Below are 20,539 nucleotides of genomic sequence, written 5' to 3'. Positions count from 1 at the left end.
TGCCCGAAAATACCACATCTGTTTTTCACTTACAATAGCAAAAGCATGATGCTGCCATGATGTAAGATTTGCCCATTTTAAGATCACATACAACAAGAGTGTCATAAAGCAATCCTGATGGGAACTAGAAATCCAGAATTAATATAGAGGAAGGGGAGACATAAAGATCTCCTCATACCTGAGAGAAACATATGCAAATTTAGTTTACATCTAAGCCTTCCAAAAGCTTCAAGTCATCCTTCCAGGTAACAGTGTGGACAAGCATTTGTGAGTTAGAGGTCTTTTTTTTAGGACTACTCTTTCTACAGATTATATCCTTTTTTCTGCAGGCCTTTCACTAAATATGTAAAGAGGGCACATTAGGCAGAATACAGTATATATAGCAGTAGACAGTAGAAGACTAGACAAATCTGACAGATTAATGTATCTGTAAAGCTATTTTATTCATCTTTAAGTATTTTTAAAAAATGCATGAGAAATACCATAGTCTTAACAGGTACTACATGCTATCCCATGCTAAGTATCTGAAGGGGAAATCCATGCTCCCAGGGCAAGCAGGTAGAAACAAAAAGGGCTTGGAAAAGAGAATGTCAAATAGATGCTGAATACGGAGAAAGAAAATGAAATCAAGAAAATGCTTCTTGCCGGAATCAGTATACTCATGCAAGGGAAAGCAAAACAAACCTAACTCACCCCCTACAGAAGACTCACATAAAAAAAAAAAAATCTGGAGTAAAAAGGTAAGGGTAGTTTGTTTCCCTCTTTCAAAAGGTCATCTTAAAAAGTAGGTATGATCCCAACAGAACCCTTGCTGATTTCCCTTTCTTCCTAAAGATCCCATTTTGAAGAAAGAAAAGCCCTCTGTGAATAGTATCCTGCAAATTTTGGCCACTATACTCGGTCTACTTCCCATCTTCTCTGAAATTTAGTATCTTAACCATAATTTTTGAGCCCAACTGAAAAAAAATCACAGCAAATAACAAAAAAAAAACCAACCCTCAATGTTGAAATAATCAAAACTAAACTTCAGCTAGAAAATAGTTTCCCTTCCTTCCACTACTTTGAGAACTTCTCTCCCCCCCTCCCCTGTGCCAAATCAGCTGGGCCAAAGAACCCAGGGTTATAATGGAAATTATTAAACAGCCTTGGCTATGAAATCACTCTCAGGGCTCCAGAATACAAAACTACCTCTTGGCTTTACCAATCTGTACGTACCAGCAGCAGACGTACCTGCAGGTAGTGCACCCTGCATGGAGCAGAGACCTCACGGCAACGGGCGCTGACAGCTTTTTAAATCCTTAGGAAAACCGCTTTTCAGAAGACGGGGTGTGACAGTGATGAAATCCCATTTGGCTTCCATGTGCTCTCAACGGATTACACTTAGATGTCCTTACAGACACAGAATTCTTCCTTCCAGAAGAACCTGTCTTGGAAGAACGGTAAGTGGGATATTTAGGTGTGAAAACTTAACGTCAAACAAAATTATTTTTGAATTATTCTTCCTTTTTAAACTTACTCAGTATTGCCAGTATTGCTGTTTCTTGAATGTTTTCCAGACAGAGATCACAACTTGCAGAAGGAGGTTCCTAAGACACGAGTGATGAGTGTCGTCTGTCTACATGCAGTACCACCACCTCCCTCTCCATTCAAACGCAAAATCTACTGGCTGTTGCTTTTCATTTTTTTCCGCCTGCTGAGCTGTAGGGTGCATAATAGAGAGTAGTTGTAGGATGTTCAACAACATGAAAATGCAACAAATACTTGTGGAAGTTCAAGGTTGCAGAGAGTTTTATATTACATACTAAATTACATATGTATTAACCTCTGTGCAGTGAAAGTGTCTCCTAGGCTTTCAAGGGGAAAATACACTTTTATTTGTAAAATATTTTTCTATTTGTGAAATCTGCACACAGGTCATAACAATCTGTATTTCAAATATTCATTTGTAAACCATGGACAAAGAGAAATACATTGAATAGTAGAAGGTTTTGCTACAATTGTTCTTGAAATTGGTACCGTAACGTGCGTGCGTTAAATGAGAAAATATGATTTGCTTCCTTGATCATCCAGCAGTTCTCACATTTTCAGGGATGAGATGCTGCACAGACATTTTACAGAAATGTTGTCAGAATCCTTAAAAAGCATTTTTTTCACTCAGTAATTCTTCGTTCCTTCCAACACCCATGGTAATGAAGATTATTACCAAGAAAATCATAATCATAATAATTTTTCACAGTACCTGCTGTGCCCAAAATGTTCTCGGTGTCTAAGAGGTCAGCCATAAGGATCACTTAGTTGCCTGCTTGAAAGACAGAAATTGGGGCATTGGAGATTTGTATAAAGTCTTTTTGAGAAAGAAAACCCATTATCGTCTGCATGCAAAGTACACAAAGAAATCAGAAGAGTAAGAACCCAAATTCAATTTTTCAATACTTAATTCTCTTAGCTATGTATACTTATTATACATAGCTGGTGATGCAGTGATGCAAATCTTTTCAGGATGAGAGTTCTAGACAGGGACTGCCTTCATTCTGTGTGCCCAGTACCAAGTGCCACTATGGCCTTTATTAAGAATTATTAATAACAGCTACTAAACACAGCGCAGAGCAATACTGAAGAGCTCACCACCTCTCATTGCTTTTATAGTTTCCCACACTTGAATTATCATAGTTTGGCACGTCGCATATGGCAGCGTTACTCTACTGAAATGTGTATTACTACAGAATGACTTAGAAACATTACAATACACATTTTTAGCTGCTTGGTTCTAATTTTAAGCAGCAACTCAAAATTAGCTCTGACAGACAAAATAAAAAAAAAGTAGGAAATAAAAGGTTACTCCTTATCACTGTTGTCATATACATTACAAAATGCATGTCTATTAATAATAGTTTACTGTTAAGTTCTCTGTCAGGAGATGCAAAGCCTCATTTAGTTCTGTCTGCTAAGAAAATACTGTAGAACGTCATTCACCTAAAACTTCAAGACAAATACATCAGCCAGAAACTGATTAAACTTGTTTTCAGAAACTGTAATGCTTCCTGTTGCCTTGGTCAGGAGTTTTGATGTGCTACCCATTTTGCAGTCACTGACTGCCTATTAAAAAACTTTAGATCCATTTGTGTAAGCAAGAAAAATGCCATGAAGTCGCTACATTATTACAGTTAATCATTCTCCTCAGACTAATTTTTATTTGGTGCCACCTGGCAAAAACAATAAAGAATAAGAATTTCTGCTTTTCCACACCTCCCCTCAAAAATATGTCAAAATACTTATACAGACAATCAGGGTAGAATTGCATTTGACCGTTTCTACACTTAGCTTGTCTAAAGGAATGCTACCATTGGTTAGTTTTTAGAGGCTGATATTGGGTTTTGCTCCTTATCTACAACATAAACCTTTATTTCCCTGTTATTTAAAATCATAGAATCATGGAATGGTTTGGGTTGGAAGGGACCTTTGAAGCCCACCCAGTCCAACCCCCCTGCAAGGAGCAGGGACATCTCCAACCAGATCAGGTTGCTCAGAGCCTCATCCAGCCTGGCCTTGGATGGAACATTTTTTATATTTAGCAAACACCAAAATGTCTATGCCATTTCTTTTTGTTCTCTTTGTTTTCTTACACTATGGAGCAAGTGTTATCTAGTAACTAAAGCACTGGACTGAGTTTAAAGTCAATTCCTGGAACATCTACAGATTTTTACATGACCTTGGATAAGCCATTCAATTCACATTTCTTAGTGCTGTAGTTCCTATTGGTAATATAGAAAGATGTAACAGATCTCGCTGTTATTGTAGGGTTCTGACGATAAATTCATAAATACTTGTGAGTTTCTCAACTGTTGTTTGATCCGGCTGTCCATGGGGATAGTCACTGCAAATACAAAATGCAATTGCAAATGAAATAGCAAATGACCTTGCAATTACCTTATTGACATTACCATTGCTCGTGATGTCATACAGTTCTAAAAAAGAAATTTCTTACAAATGTATTTCAGCTTGTGGCCCTATCTTGTCTAAGTAACTGCTAAACCTGACGACCATATGGCTGCCAAACTGTATTAACTGCGTGCATTTAGGAAAGGAGTTTTGATTCTCCTGGGTCCACTGTCATCACTGAGAAATTTCTCATCTCTACCTAAGTTTATTTCATTTATTTAAAGATATAAAGTATTGCTTTCCTCCATATTAATTGCTACTGGTCATGTCACTGTCATGATCTCTGGAAGAGATAACAAATTCTCAACCACTTTGTCTCAACAGCGTAGTGGAATCAGCCACTTTTTCATAGCAAAAAGAGAACGTAGTGGAATCAGCCACTTTTTCATAGCAAAAAGAGAACTTTTCTTATTAGTATGTTATAATCTAACAACCATTTGTCAGTTTTCACATGCTTCCAGCTCCTGTGGCTTGCTGTAATTCCATCAGGTACTGAAGATTCAGAATCAGATGCACAGCATCCAGCTCCGTTATCTGCAGCATTTAAAGCAGACACAAAAAACCCTCACATGACGAGTGCAGAAAGCAGTTTTGTCTGCTTCCACGCGGCTGTTGTTGCCACAACACCATGTAACATCCTCCGAAATCCCTGTGTGCAGCTCGCCTGCCTGGCTTCCCACTACCGCTGGCTCTCGGATGGACAACATCACAGCATGGCAGGAGCACAGGGAGAAGGATGAGACCAGCACACCAGACTTTCATATACGTAAAGGCTTCCTACGATGCTATGGCCAAAAGCACGTAAAGTAATCATATAAAGTAACTTTAATTTTCAGTATTTACATGTCTGAGGGCAGGACAGAGAGTTCATGGATCTCTGCAGGCTGTACCCACAGGGTCAAAACAACTGTCAGATCTTTAATAAGAGCAAAGTGTCTTTATCCTTTCCAATCACTGTGCAATCACATAACAATCTGAAGTAAGATCTCAGAAAGAACTCCAGAAGCAAATATCCCTGAAATTTAGCGGAGTTCGCATCAAACTTTACCTTGGCAACAACTTCTGCCTTTATGTTAAGATGAACCAAAGTCTCAGCTCTAAGCACTATATTCCAGTACAATTCAGGTCCGGGCTGGGATCTCGTGTTGCGGCTCAGATTTATTTACAAAAGTGGTATCTGCCCGTGCTAACTCATCACAAAATTACTGACCCACATACTATCTTGGCTTTTCATGATCATAAACCTTAAAGAAAGGGTTTGAAATCTCGAAGAGCCTAAACCAGAGGTGTTCAACATACATCTTCTAGTCTGGAAGTGGCCTACTTGTCCTATTTGTGTCACCTTCAAGACAGATGCTTATTCTACAGCATCTAAATGCTCTCACTTTTAAAGTACATTTCAAGCACACTTGATTCCAAAGAAATCATTGCAAATGTGCCACAACAGCACTTCCAGAATATGAAGACAGCTGCAGAAAATGACTCAGAGGTCCACATCCTCAGTTTCTTCTTAACTTTGGGGTAGCTTCAGTCCAGAAATGACTGGACTTTTCAGCATCAGCGTCAATAACTTAATTATATTAATAGGAGTTGACATATGGGGAGCGAAGAGGGTGGGAAGAATGGAGTTGTGAAGAAATGAAAAAGAAACATCAAGAACATCAAGGCAACGTCAAGGAAAAGAATGGAGAAATAGAGAAAGAAAAGCAAGAAACAAGGGATGGAGGCAACAGAATTGTCTCCATGAATGATTCAGGACAAGTTAGTGAAGAGTGGCAAAAATAACCACTCTCCTCCAAAAATGCCAGCTTTGGCTCTCGGTTTTCAGGCAAATCTTCCTCTGAATTCAACAGATGTCTTGCACGATATCAAAAGGAGCACGCAATCCTGATTGCCCAGAAGGAATTCAGCCCTCACTGCTGAATGAATGTGACACCCTTAATTTAAGAAAAAACAAACATCTCTGCCTCAGCATACTTAAGTTTTGCTCCCACGACCGGTGATTTCTTTGAGACCATACACATAATGTGCTTTTGAAGCTGTACATTATTAAACGCAAAATGTTTTCCTTGATATTTAAAATAATGCAAAGGTCAGGAATTACAAACTGTTTTTTTTCTGGTTCATTTTTCTCTATTTAAAGTTTGTGTTGCACATTTAATGCCAGTGAATTATAGCTATATACACACACATTTTTATACTGGTTTGAACAACCAGTACATTTTGCTAATATGGAAGAGTGCTCCTTTGGTAAAATAATCTCACTGATATCAGTGAGATAAAAAAAAAAAAAAAAGTGGAAAACCTTTAGAATAGCTTTTAAAAACTCACCCTAATGAGAACGGCATGGTTTTGAAAACTCATCATAATGAGCATCCACATGGTGATGTATCTCTCGGTCCTCCTCAGTCACCTTTTGCTGTTACAAGAGATTCTGGTTCCCTGTACTACCCAACACAGGAAAAAATAATATTTACAGCATCCACGACTATCATAAAAACATCGCAGCACTGAGGTTTTCTTGTTCTAGAAGTGGCAAAAATCTGAAGAACACCTTGGACTACACTGAGCAAGGCTAGGTCCCTTGATTACACTTCCTGTATACAAAAAAAACCTCCCCTGTTGTCCCAAGAAGAAATCCGTCTGTGTTGCCTCCTCTTTAGGCCAGGACTACGGTAACAACAGGACCAGTAAGATCAGAGCCACAAGTGAATCCCACTGCAATGAAGACTGGAAAAATGGCTGTTTGCAAGATCCTTATGCTTTAAGTGTGACAACACATTATGAAGACAGTAAGAATCCAGCTGGCTCACACTGGAGGCAACGGAAGTTTTATTCTGAATTTAAATAACGGGTTACTCACTTATTCCTGGTATGCGGCTGGGGCAGAACATTCCTGAGATCCTGGAAAGCTATCAGTTATTTTTACAGGAGAGTCCCATGTCACAGGACCATTCACCCCATCTCTCTTCAAGGAAAAAGGACATCACAGACAGAAATTCCCAGCAGACTGAACCTCCCTGGGGAATGAGTGGAGTAAGGAGTCACAAGAAGACCTAACGTGAAAACGTGACTGAACTCAACTCACGGCTGGTTTGAAGAGCGAAAGCTCTGAGGAACTAGAAGCAAAAGGAGAGTTCAAGGATGCAGAGAACTGCAAACTTGGAAGAAGCCAAAAAAAAGAGTGGAAGAGATGCTATCCCCACGATGCCAATGTGTCTCATTTTGACTTGAGGATTATTATTTGTTCTCTTCCTAAACATCCTCCCACAGATGTCAGTGCTTCTTCTTGCCATACAACCAAGTTCTGAAAGCCTTGGGGAAACCTGTCCATCAAAGAGCAACGAACTGGGAGAGCTCTACCCTGTATAGTACGTATAGCAAAAACACGTATTTGCTCAGCAAGTTGTATCCACATTGAAGAGCCTTCCCTACCATCAAACCACAGCGCACTCCCAAAGCAAGCTTCAGACCCCTTACCTCCCGTCAGACACCTCTCATCAGAATCGTTCTCCAGGAAACTCCTACCTGTCAACAAACGGATGTGGGAGAAACTTTGTCCTTAAAGAGCGCTCCAGCCCCGCTCAGACAATGCATCAGGAGGAATACCTCTGTGGCAAGCGTTGATACAAGCAGGTAAATTATGCTGTGTTTATAATATTTAGGTGGTGGACGTTATTTACACTTTCAGATAATTCTTCTGCAAAATTCTGAAGCAAATTTTCAAATGTGTAGCCAATTGGGTAACTTTCATTATTTCACAAGGTTTGCTCCGTTACCTCACTACTTGCATGATTCTGAACAAACATCCCTGATGTCAATGTCATTGGCCTGCCTATACAGAAGCAGCTGAAAAATTACAAAAAATTAGAAGTGGCAAGAGGGAAACCACACAAAAATACTGGAAAGAACTGTACAATTGGTGAAGCGATGGGCCAAGACACTGCAACAAGTTGTTAAACCACCTTCACAGAGATATTAATGGAAACCATGCATCAGCTTATGGGATATAATTAACAATAACGAAATGAACCCTGACATGAGATAGGACTACAGACTAGAAGAACTCCTAGAAGACAATTTCATCTCACATATTTATTTGAAAACTCACCAAGATTGATTTCATTTGGTAGAATACGAAGGATTCCCTGCCTTTTTTTTTTTTTTTTGGTCCTAACAGTATCAGTATTATTATTTGATTTTGATAAATTGCATGGTTTCATAGCTACATGGATGGAAACTGAGCACTGAATGTCTTTTTTTATGTCAACATGCTTCACGGTATTTTTAAAAAGCTTGAAAAAAGGTGAAGCTGCATTTTATAGCCATGCATTATTGTAAGGTGATGCAAGTAGGGCTAAGACCTCCGCACCATCCCTGGACGCACGAGGCCATGGTGCTCTCCAGAAGATCCCAGTTCCCTTACTTGTAAAAGCTACTTTTTTTTTTATTCCATGAAAAGATCCAGTGGCAGTTTAATGCTGGTTTGTGTGGCGGTCTGCAGCCAAGCGCAGTGTCCCAGCCCCAAGGAGAAGCACCCCGGCCCGCCCCTTCTCCCCCGACGGGGCCAGGGCCTTGCCCGTTCCCTCCCGCAGGGCTCGTTACTTTCAGTCGGCCGCGCCACAGCCGTCTCCACCCCCCTGACCTCCCGGGGCCCATGGCCGCCATCCTGTTCCGTGACCGCCCTCCCCTCCGCTGTCCCCACGGCCCCAGCCCCTTACCCCCACCTCCCGCCAAACTACAACTCCCGGCAAGCCCCGCGCTCGCCGTAAGGCGCGCTGCCGTAAAGCGGGCTGCCGTAAAGCGCGGAGGGCAGGGAGAGGTGCCCGCCGCCATTATCGCCATGTACCACAGCAGCACGCAGAGGCGGCACTGGACCTTCCGCGGCGAGGAGGAGCTGGCGCGGTGCCGGGCCGACGCCAACCGCAAGTTCCGCGGCAAGGCGGTGGCGAGCGGGAAGGTGCGGGGCAGGAGGGGCCCGTGAGGGGGGCGAGGCGAGCGAGGCCTGCTCCCGGCCGGCGCTGCCCTGAGGGGAGAAGCTGGGGCTGGGAGGGGGAGGCGGCCGTGGTGGAGCCCGTGGGTCAGGCTCAGCTTCGCCCCTTTCCTCCTGAAGGTCCAGCAGACCGACCCTGTCCTTCTGGAGCCCCACGAGGAGCTGGCGATATGCAAGTACTACGAAAAGAGGTTGCTGGACTTCTGCGCCGTCTTCAAGCCTGCCATGCCGAGATCCGTGGTGGTAAGCGGGGCTGCCTGCTCGGTGCGGCTGGCGCTTGGTTACCGGCTGCGGCGCGGGAACGGACGGAGCTGCGGGCTTTGCCCCCTCCGTGCTTCCCGTTCCTTCGCTGGCTGCTTGCTTGTCTTGTGCTTGAGAGCACGGATATCTTTTGAAGTCTTTTATCTTCTGTGTTTAAACCCCCTTGCCAGCTCTCTTTGTTTTCTGAGCAGTGCAGCCGTTTGAAAAACAGAGGGTTGTTTCTCAACTTCATCCATTTCTTGTGGCTGTTACACTTGCATGGATGACTTTTAACTGTTGTCTTTTTTTTTTTTTTTCTCCCTTAAGAGTAGAAACAAATCTTGATTGTGATTGATAATCCAATAAAATGATCTGTCTGTAGCTAAAGGAGGCAGTCTCAAAGTTGGGCTGTCGTCCAGTTGGGCTGTCTCAAGCATCAATGCTTGTCTGACCACAAAGTGAGCTGATTCAAGCACCTGTACTGGCAGTAAGATAACCTAAAAGGGGGAAAAAAAAATAAATATTTGAACTAACTTATCTTGAGTGCAGAAGAATGCATTTCAGAAAAGAGTAGGGACTTACAGCTGAAGCAGGGAGTGAATTTGTGTTTCTTTTGTCACCTAGCCATTAAGATGTACAACCTGTATATTGCCCCCTGTCAGTTCTGTCTTTTTCTGGCAGGTGTGGTGAATAACAAAGATGATGAGTGTCTTGTCTGAAGATGCATTTGAAATGTAGGAGTAGGCTGCCATGACACACTGTGCAGCCAGACCTGCTGTCTCAGAAGCGGCCCTTGTAGAGAGTGTGTGTGTGGGGTCAGAGACACCAAGCTATGTTTTTTGTAAAACGTGTACTTTTGTGGCAAGTAATGCTCTGAATTCCAAGCATTCAGATCAGCTTGGAAATTCGGCATTGACTGCAGTAGTTCTGGACACACAGAGAAGCATAAATGTTGAACGTATTGGGAGACTTACTGATTTAAAAAGTCAAATCTCAAAGCTGGTATTACTCTCAACTTCCAGGATAATTTTTTTTTCAGTCTTTGGTTTTGAAATTTCATTTAAGTATCAGATTTTCCTCTGGAAAATGTGGGGGTTTTTTTATCACTTTTTGAGCATTACCTTTGTAAATATATCTCTGAAAATGAAGGGAAAGACAATTAAACTGCCGTTTTCTAAGGCTCTTGCAGGCATAAATGTGTTAGACTTTGAAATACTTAATGACGTGGCATTGTGTGCATCTTAGTGCCTTGGTGTGTCCTGTGTGTCTGTAGTATACAAACTTTCCTGTTCTGTTTTGTGATATTATTTTAAAAATTTACTTTTATTTTTTTCTTAGTCTGTTTTTACTATTATATTTACTTTTCCCTCCCTTTTTTTCAATGTAGGGGACAGCTTGCATGTATTTCAAGCGCTTTTATCTCAATAACTCGGTGATGGAGTATCATCCTCGGATAATAATGTGAGTTATCAACACACCTTGAGTTATTCTATCAAGTGGAACGTTAGAGATACAGTGTTTGTATCTGTAAAGGCTTGACAAAAATGAGAAATTAAATCTGAGAACCTAAATACGAGTGAAGACACTTTGAGTGTCCATTTGGAAAAGTTTGCTGTGTTCAGAACATGGTGTTTTGAAGGTCTGAATTTTCTGAAGAGAGCTCTTAGTAATAAGATGGATGCTGCATATGTCAATTGTTCACTTTTTTTTCCCCTCCTCAAGGCTCACATGTGCGTTTTTGGCCTGTAAAGTAGATGAATTTAATGTGTCCAGTGCACAGTTTGTTGGTAACCTTCGAGAAAGCCCTCTCGGACAGGAAAAAGCTCTTGAACAAATACTGGAATATGAACTACTGCTTATTCAGCAGCTGAACTTCCATCTTATCGTCCACAATCCATACAGGCCATTTGAGGGATTTCTAATTGATTTGAAGGTAGTGTTTTTTTTATCTGCTATATGCTCTGTGTACTAACGTTATACAAATCTGCCATGGGTTGTGTTACAAAACCTTATTTCCTTCTGTGCCTGTGATCTTAAAAGATCTAGTTTCTGAAGTGATAGGCAAATATCCGAAAGGAAATCGATTTAGTCGTGGTCTTTAAGCACTTTTGATTATTTTTGGAATAAGAAGATGGCCTGCTACTTTTTAGCTTTACAAAATATTGTTGAATTGAGTGCTTTGAGCTTGTGAACCAGAGAATGATGAACAGCTACTTACTTTCCTAAATATTTATTTTTTTTTTAGACTCGCTATCCAATGCTGGAGAACCCTGAAGTTTTGAGGAAAGCAGCTGATGACTTTCTCAATCGTGTGGCTCTGACAGATGCGTATCTGCTCTTCACTCCCTCGCAGATAGCTCTCACTGCTATATTATCCAGTGGTTCAAGAGCAGGAATTAATATGGAAAGGTAGTCTTTTCTTTTTCATTATAGGTATGAAACAGTTTATTTGCTTCCTGTATAAGATTGCTTTGTTCTAGACATTCTTAGCCAGTAGCAGTGTGTATTTACTGATTGTTAACACTCTGGTATGTTCTTTAAGTATGTTCCACAGCTGAAGTGGTTCTATTTTTTTTTTCTATTTTCAAAAAGCAGGTGATAAATGCAATTAATTGATGTCTGGGTTTTGTATTCCTTTGGAAGAAGGAAAAAAAAATTCAAACTGATGTTTCCCTAATTGGAGCAGCATAGGATTTTCAGACTCACCTTGAAGATTTGAGTGAAGAAAGTAGAAATTGAGAGTATGAAACACCTGAAAAATCACTTAACTTAAAAATCTTACTTTTTTTTTTTTTCTTTATCTAAAGTTGCAGAGTCAAATGAAATTACACTGAGCTGACAGGTACAAGGCATGCAGAAACCAAGTGCTGCATTTGGCTGCTGCAACTGTTCAGTTTGTGTAGAAGCAGACTAACAACAAGGTGCTATTTTAAATCAGTCCCTTGTTCCCTTTCTGTGGTCTGTCTGCTGGTGTTTGCAGAGGCATTATCAAACACTTTGATATCATTGCTGAAGTGCATGGTTTGTTTGGTTTAGTTTTTTTTTTTTTTTTTTCAAGACAAAACGTACTCTTTACTTCAGAAAAACAACTGAGGTAGTTGCTGTAAGTAACTATATCTGGAGTGTTGTGATCACACAGCCTTCTGTATGAGCATTCTGCATTTGGAGTGTAATGCCTACAGGCACGAGAGCTGATGGTAAATGCAAACGGTTCTTCTTAAAGAAGCTCTCCTTTCACCTGCCATAAATGAACCTGAAATCTCTCTTGTCCTAAAAGAATGAGAGAGTGTGGGAGTATCCTCTGTGGGGTTCACTGTCCTCTCAGAACAATGTACGAATGTTCAGGTGCTTACTGTAAATTGAAACTTGATGATTTTGTGCCTGAATTTATATTCTGCGCTACTTGTGCCAAAATTCAGAAAAGAGTGCTAACAAAACAAATGGGAATAATTTGTAGATAGCACGTGAATCAAGGTGTGTGAGCTTTATCTTTGTGGATTCATGGAGAACTCAAGTCTTTGTCACCTGCCTGCACCATACAGTTGCTGTAACCTTGTCCTGTATTGCTTTACCTGAGCTTTGAGGTGCTGGACATAAGAGAAGCTAACATGCTGCTTGGGTCTTGTGGACCTGTGAGTATGTGGGACGGAACATGGAAGGTTTGAAAACCTATGGCCCCCACTGTGTCATAGTATACGTCAGTCTTGAAAAAGTTAGAGCTTCAGGAAGAAACAGGTGCTGCTGTGCTCTGGCAAATAGGTGGCTCCAAATTCAGTGGTTCAGTTCTGGTGTCAGCACAAGGTTAAGTAATACTCTTAAATTCGAGCTCTGCAAGAGCACTGAGGCTAACAGAGCAGCTCTTCACTTATAGTACTTGCCATCTTGGTGGCTGGTGCTTCAGTCTGGGAGCTGCAGCTGATACAGCTGTCTATGTCTATTAAGTGAATCTGAAGTTAACACAGACTGACTTAATTTATGCATAAGTACGCTTCTTGGGAAGGGATAAAACTGCTTGGTGGTTGTGGATCTTGGCGAGGATTGTTACTTGTGTCCGTTGGGGTTTTACCCAGGTGGGGTGTGTATGTGTTAATGTTCTTACTAAAAGGAAGTTTTAATTTCTGAGGGAAGACAGAGAGACTGAGAGATTCTACAAGACAGCATTTAGCATTTGCTTTTAGCTGCCAAAAGAAGCAGTCGCATCTTGCAAGCTTTGCTGTCTGTTGGTCTGCCTGAAGGCTACTCTTCTGTAGTGTTTGCTTTTCTAGCAGTCGTACTGTGCAGTAGTATGATGTTAGTATGAAACTTCGTAGAATCTTAAGTTGACTTAACTCAGCGAGGCTTACTTGCAAATATTTAATTCTGCAGTGTTGGAGCTTTGGCTGGGAAATAGTCTTGTCAAATTCTTACAGAAGAAGAAGGTGGCAAGTGACGGATTTGATTTTTTTACCACATTATAGCGCTTATGTAGCCAAAGCGTTCTTACATCTGCTAGAGCTTTATGATTAGACTTAGTAAATAAGACTACATGTCTTATTAACTAATGGTAGCTGCCACAAATAATTATGACACTTCAAGAACTTGCTCTTCCATGTCTCTTTGCAGTTATTTATCGGAAAGTCTTATGCTGAAAGAAGACAGGACATCCTTAGCCAAGCTACTAGATGGCATGAAATGTAAGTAAATATTGGAAAAAATACGATAAACACTATATGTAAAGGCAGAAAAACAGCTTTTCCCAAACAACAAAAGCTTTAAGCAGAACGGTGTGCTACAAGTGGTTTTCTTCACCTCAGGGCTGGCGTAAGGTAGGGAAAACATGGGCAGTAAAACGAGTCGCCTAGCGTGTGGATTGAGGTGGAGAAAACACTGAGACTTCCCTATGATATGAACAAATGAAATTAAAAGGCAAAGGGCCTGATGCTTCTCAGAACATGTGTGCTATAGCCAACTAAGTGCTAGCAACTCAAAAATGAGAAGTCTATTTGGGAACTAGTTTGTAAGTCAGGATGAAATGGCTTTTGTCAGTCACTGTGTTTTAAAAATCACAGCTTCAGGCAAAAGCCTGCACAGAACTACTTCTACCACCAGAGGGTACCTTTTCTATGCGAAATGATCAACATTAAGGGCTCTGCCAGGATTTGTATTTTGCAGCTAGAAAGATATTTCTAAAGATGCTTAGGTTTGCTAGTGTAAGTATATATATAATGCGGAATGTAGTACATGGTTACTGCCTTTTTTTAATTAAATGAAAAGGCTGGGTTATGAAACTTCTAGTAACTAATCAGTTATGTAACACTTTAGGCACACATATAAAATGGGAGAGTGGTAGCATTAAAAATCCAGTCCTGTGGCTAAGCTGACTTTAGTAGTGAATGCACCATACAAGTGACCAGGGTCGACAAATTAAATTTAAATTGAATGTAATAAAAATTAAGAGGCTGTTCCTTTTTTCTTCTTGATGACAAAGCCAGTTATCAGGTTTCCATTGCTGCAATTTACAGGGAATGCTGGGATCATTTATTCTTCACTTGCTTTATGCTGGAACATGGCTTTAGCCCAAAGACTTTTGGGCTAAAGTTTGTTTGTAAACATATGATGGCTGGAAGGAAATTTTGAAGCATCTGTAAATTACTAATTTTACAGAGAACTAGTGGTAGAGGAGAAAGTATTGTTCCTTGCAGAGTAGCTGTACGTTTAATTTGCATTCTTAACACTAAGCTTTGGGTTTTTTTTTTAAGACTGAGGTACAATGCTGAATGCAAAAAATACCTGTGTGAATACCTTGTGAACTCTACATTATTAGTTTACCTTGAGCAAACCCAGTATCAGTGATCCGGACAATTTGTTTCTGTGTAATTCTTGTGTACAGCTTTTGCTGTGTCTTTATGTTATTTAGAATTAATCCTTGGATGCAAGATGATAGTTAAGTCAAGTCTTACACATGTAATCTTTGATTCTCTAAAGTTTATGTGGGATGGGAAGTTTTGTAAGCAAGCAGTTTGGGAGGAGTTAATACTTGGAATGTCTAATGCTTGCTGTGACAAATAGAAGGGTTTTACTTGGTGAGCTTTCTGTCTCAGCTCTCTCCAGTATGTTGCATATTGCCTTGTAATGTCTTTTGAGTCTGTAAAAACTAGATATGATGCTTTCAAAACTTTAGAGGTATGGACTTCAAAACTTCTTAGATTCTGTTTTTTCTTTGTGTACCAGTCTGGGTGTGGTTTTCTGTTTGTTTGTTTGTTTTTTTTTAATGGTGTAGTTTTTTTTCCCTAGTAGAAGCTGCTTGAAAATGTATATTGTGCTCCTGTTATTATGAGGGAAGGGAGGGTAAACAGTAGGCTCAAGCTCAAGTATGAGGGATAAGCAATAACAGAAGCTGTACTACTGATTGATAAGCTTGTGTAATTCACAAGGTAGAGCACAAATTATTTAGTCTGCTTAAAGCTGTGTTGTTGCCCTTGTAGGCATGAAGCATCTCATAAAGAAATATGAACTGCCAAGGCCTGAAGAGGTTGCTGCTCTAAAACAGAAATTAGAGAAGTGTCACAGCTCGGAACTTTCACTTAATACAAACCCGTGAGTAGATACTTCACTCTTTTGATGTATTAAACTTCTGCCTTTTTTATTGCTGTGGAAACATTAACTTTGATCTATGTGTGATTGACAATATCTAAATGTACACACAAGGATGCCTGTTCACATGCTTACTGGAAGCTGAGAACCAAGACTCAAAGCAGTGCTTTCAGTAATACGTAAATATGCTCTTTTGTGCTAATTTGCACTGCAAGCTGTAATACTGGTTATTTTGTAACGCAGAGCTGGAATCCTGGGTGGCTTCTACGGTCTGGCCACTTGATGTTATATGTAATGAGAATCAAGGGCTTTAAAAGCACATGACTGAAACAAGAATCTCTCAAGGGTTCTTGTTTTCTTAAGACTTAGTGGATGGCAGAGGACTTCCCGATTTTTCTTTCCTGCCCTTTTCACTTTAGTACTCACTGTGAACTTCCAGCAGACTGCTAGTTGAGGCTTTCGTAGTTTATGTACGTGACAAATATGTCCATAAGCTAATCTTTTGGCCAAATAAGGAGACTCTAACTTATAAAAATACCTAAATATTTCACTTTTTTTTTTCTGGATGGGTTTTAGGAAGAAGAGGAAAGGTTATGAGGATGACGAATATGTCGCAAAGAAATCTAAAATAGATGAGGTCAGTAAAGCTATTGTACAAGTACTTGTTTTTCCACTCTGACTGCAAAACAAAAGTGACACAGCTACCGAGACAAACTTCTGCATCTGTTAATAGTCTTTTATGAGTTGCTCAGACAGATTTTTTTTCAACATTTTTTAAAAAATGAGCCAGAGTTTGTACTAGCCTGCATTTAGGAGTGTTCTTAAATATCTTTGTCTTTTGTGGGGAGGGGAAAGAACCCACAGGCCATCCTTCTGGCCGTTTCCTGTGCTTTGAAAGTCTTCTGACAATCCATAGGACAACATAAAGCTTAGTACTTCTAATTCCAGCTTGTGGAACTCCGTGATGCCAGTGAGCGGAAATAGATGTGACACTGAGATTTGGAATGTTGTGATGAAAGAAGGTTTTGCAAGGCCAGGAACTGAGCACTTGATCAGAAATCCTAGCTTTACAGGTGGAAACTCGCTCCTCAGGATGTGGATGAAATATTAAATGAGTATATGCTGAAATATATGCAGGCAGTTTTTTTTTTTCACAGAAGTTTTGTGTGGTGTTTTTTTCTGCTGGCCAGTGTTTCTGAAACTGTTTTCACTTACTTTCTTTGGCTTCTTGCACAAAGTGGAAGTCAGCTGCTGGACTAAATTTTGACGTCAGCCAATTTTAGCAAGGCTTGCATAAATTACAGATGGGCAGCTAGTACCTCAGGTTCTAAGAACAAATATAAATAAGGTGGAGATCAGACTGAGGAGGGTGACTCAACAAATGAAAACAGAATGAAGGTAATCCTTCAGATGTAATGTGAACATCATTCAGAGCTTTCATTTGTAACATTGACTGGAAGTTGTAGAGAATACATTCTGATGGAGGAACAGGTTTGTGAAGAACCCTTTTTAACTGGACTTCTCTTGATACTGAACACATTGTACATCCTGATAGTCCAGGACACTCTAAGTATGCATTTAGAAAAACTTGCTAACAGCTGAAGAGAGTCATCTGTCAAAATCTTAACATACAATGCAGGATATGTGGGGTTTTTTTTTTTTTAATAATTCAAGGAGTCTTGCTATTATGTAGTTGGTTGATGCTATAATGTCAAGCTAGAATCTAAAAAATTATTTGAAATCAGAACTGAAGCTGTGTTCTAACAAAATGTAGAACCTCAGGCATGTTTTATGATAATGGTTTAATGCTGTAAAAACTTTAGCATTTGGACTAAACACTAGTTAGTCTTGAAACAGCGTATTGCAATTAGCAACTCCATAAAACTATCACTTTCATAACTTTTCACTTGCTCACAAAATGCCTTAGAGAACAGCTCTACCTAAGCTCTGGAGACTCGCTTCTTCCCTGCCCTGGTTTAAAATAGGACCCCCTTTAAATTAGTTATGCTGCTGTGGTTTGAGGCAGTTTTGATTTGGGAGTTTCTTAGTAATTTGTATTCACAATTCTTTCTGCAAAGGAATAAACTAATTGGATGAATTCACATGGTCTGCAGCATTTCATGAAAAGCTCTTGCGCAGTTTTAAGCTCTTAAAACTTAGACTTTTAACTGCGTTTTACTGATGCCTATTAACTGCCAGGGGTTTGTACTTGTAGTTTCATTTCTGAGTAATTATCGAATGCGACTGAGCTGGCCAGACATAAAGGAAAGTGTGCTTCATTTTTTGAAAGCTTATAGTATGTGCATACTGCTCAGACCTTGAGACCTCGCTAATCCTGTAGCCAGCTGATATTAAGCTGTAAGTAATTGGGTGGTAATATAGAAGGGCACAATATGTTCTAATCTACTTGTAAGACTTTTTTTCTTGATTTCATAGCAGATGTTAATACCAATAGCAAAGCTGTAACTGGTATGGAGCACTCATCACTTTGAAATGATAGAAGAAACACACGGGGTACTGGTTGAGCACAGATGACTCAGCTTCCAAAGTAAAAAAGCACAAGACACTAGTAAAAGCTTGCAATGTGAGCTCTTGGGGAAATCTGCGTAGCTGTCTGTCATGAAAAGGCATGAGCTAAACCTCAAACAGGTGGTAAAAAGGCACTGCTAAAATTATTTGGCCTCCATGACTAGGCGTGGATAACTAGCTTTAAGGTCAGAGGGCTTGGTTGCCACTAGTTAAAATGTTTTTTACTCTTTCTTCTGTGCATGGAATACTTCTGGTAGGTACTAAATCCTGGTCACAGAGAGCATAGGGTTTTTTTTTGGTGTGGTTTTGTGTATGTGGGGTTTTCTTTGGTGTTCTTGATACGCGTTATGGCATGCTTGCGCAGCAGCAGGAAGTACAGCTTAGTCCCAGGAGACTTTCAGTCCTGTGTTCTGGGATTAGCCGCTGTTAGCTGAAAAGAAAATCTTCCCTCTGATGTGTTTACTGAGTTATTTCTGTTTTCTTCCATGCACAAGACACAGAGCCCTCTGGGTAATACTGCTTGGGTGGGGAGCAGGGCAGGCAAAAAATGTTTTAAATCAACCCAGGAATCAAAACTTAATTGCAGTTGCACAACAGATCAGGGTGCACTTACAGAAACTCCTGTAACTGTGCTCAGCAGTGGGAGCAAGGCTGAGCAGAAACGCAGGTCATGGGGAGTCTAGGGAAAGGAGATATCCTTTCATGTTGTTCAGCACTTCTTGGCTGTGACCTCAGGTCAGGCACATCATGAGAATCTGAAGATGAACTTAATGAGCATGCATTTCATCAAGTAACTTCTGTGCAGGCCTTGCATGAGTTCTTATTTCCAGTTTGAGCTGGCCTCGTGAGTTAACCAGGTAGCAGCTGTCAGTCCTGGCTGGCAGTGGAATGGAGTTTGCAAGAGAAACGTGGTCGAGTGTCTTTCTTGGCAGAAATGCTCATCTGTCAAGTAATGGGGACAAGCACTATATTTAAAATGAATTTAAAATTGTTATTTAAATCTGTTACTGAGATGTGAGCAGTTACAATCATCTGTGTTACTTAAATTCTCTCTAACTGGCACACGTAGGAGTTACTGTGACAGCACGTGCAGTACCATGTACCTGCACTCCTGTATTGCCCTGCCCAGCTGACTGTAACACACCGAGTTCACGCGTTGCTCAGGCACGGCTTTTTTCCCTTCCATTAGGAAGAGTGGACTGACGATGATCTTGTGGACTGAGCGTAACTGTGAAGGAAGGTGGAATCCCACCACTGCAGAAACCACTCTTCAGTGTCAAGTGTGTGCCTGTCTGCCACACCTTCCTTACGCTCTGTCAGGAGGTATTTATTCTGTGAATTTTTATTATCTTTGCAATAAAGCACGTGACTTTGCAAAAATAATTTGTTGTAGTTCCATTAAACCCTCATCCATTCAAGGGCAACCACGAGTAAGAAATGTTTGCTTTAAGAAATCTGTCACTCAGAGAAGAGCTTAGATTCAGGGACAGTTTGAGATGTGACTTTTAACTATTGCCCTCCTGTAATCCTACACTTACGTTGATCTGGGAATTGAATGCAAACAGGAGACAGATCTGGTAACAGACCCGTATGTGCTCTAGAGCAGGATGTGCTCCCCTCTTCCCAAGCCTCTCATTGAAGCAGCAAAAAGAATACAGCAGTGCCCGTAACATTTGGGAAGCTCTTCTCAAATGTACTAAGATGATGCAGCAATGTGTTTTATGTTATGGAATCACCTTTGTGATTTACTCAGGAGCTGTCATCTCAGATGAGGTGGCTGTGACTGACTCACCTGGGGGCAAATGAGGAAGATTTTTTTCAAGGTAGTTAGATTTTTCTAAATCTAGAGCAAAGTCTGTTTCCTTTTCATACACTGTTTTAGAACATGAGCAGTTCCACAATGCAGGTACCTAAATGCAACTTCAGAAGTTTCCTAGTTCTGTTCTCATTAGTGCATTTTGTATTTAATAGGTAAATAGCCAGAGAAATGTGTTCTCCAGTTTACGCTTTTACCAGTTATGCCGTCTACCCCAGCCAGCTAAATCTACGGAATAACTTTATCCACTCTGTTTTTGTCATATCGTTCTACACCAGGGTCATCAGTTGACTGATCAGGGACAAAAAGTAGCTGTTGCTGGGACTGAGACTTGCGTGACCTGATGGTATACAGAGAGAGAAGTAATTAAGGCAGAAAAAAAGATTAATTACCTTTTTCTCTGAGATGCAGTTTAACACAGGCTTGACAGGGACAGGTCAAGCAGTGGT

General features: G+C 40.5%; 1 protein-coding gene across 2 annotated transcripts; it reads left to right on the top strand.

The window, feature by feature from the left end:
- The first annotated feature begins 8,760 nt into the window (after positions 1–8,760).
- Positions 8,761–19,698, top strand: CCNH (cyclin H). 2 transcript variants are annotated; one of them, XM_086771489.1, is made up of 9 exons: positions 8,761–8,899; positions 9,053–9,175; positions 10,560–10,633; positions 10,895–11,105; positions 11,418–11,581; positions 13,775–13,845; positions 15,637–15,748; positions 16,322–16,382; positions 19,464–19,698. In XM_086771489.1, the coding sequence occupies exons 1-9, from the start codon at positions 8,783–8,785 to the stop codon at positions 19,494–19,496; spliced, it is 966 nt and encodes a 321-aa protein (XP_086627615.1). In that variant the 5' UTR covers positions 8,761–8,782; the 3' UTR covers positions 19,497–19,698. The 2 variants fall into 2 exon arrangements, with proteins under 2 accessions (XP_086627615.1, XP_086627614.1); XM_086771488.1 differs by lacking the exon at positions 19,464–19,698 and adding an exon at positions 16,694–16,880.
- The last annotated feature ends 841 nt before the right edge of the window (positions 19,699–20,539 follow it).

This window comes from Chlamydotis macqueenii, chromosome Z, assembly GCF_036417535.1.
Source record: "Chlamydotis macqueenii isolate bChlMac1 chromosome Z, bChlMac1.mat, whole genome shotgun sequence".
Taxonomy (NCBI): domain Eukaryota; kingdom Metazoa; phylum Chordata; class Aves; order Otidiformes; family Otididae; genus Chlamydotis; species Chlamydotis macqueenii.
The sequence above is the reverse complement of the archived record's forward strand: the minus strand, read 5'-3'. Positions and strand labels throughout refer to the sequence as shown.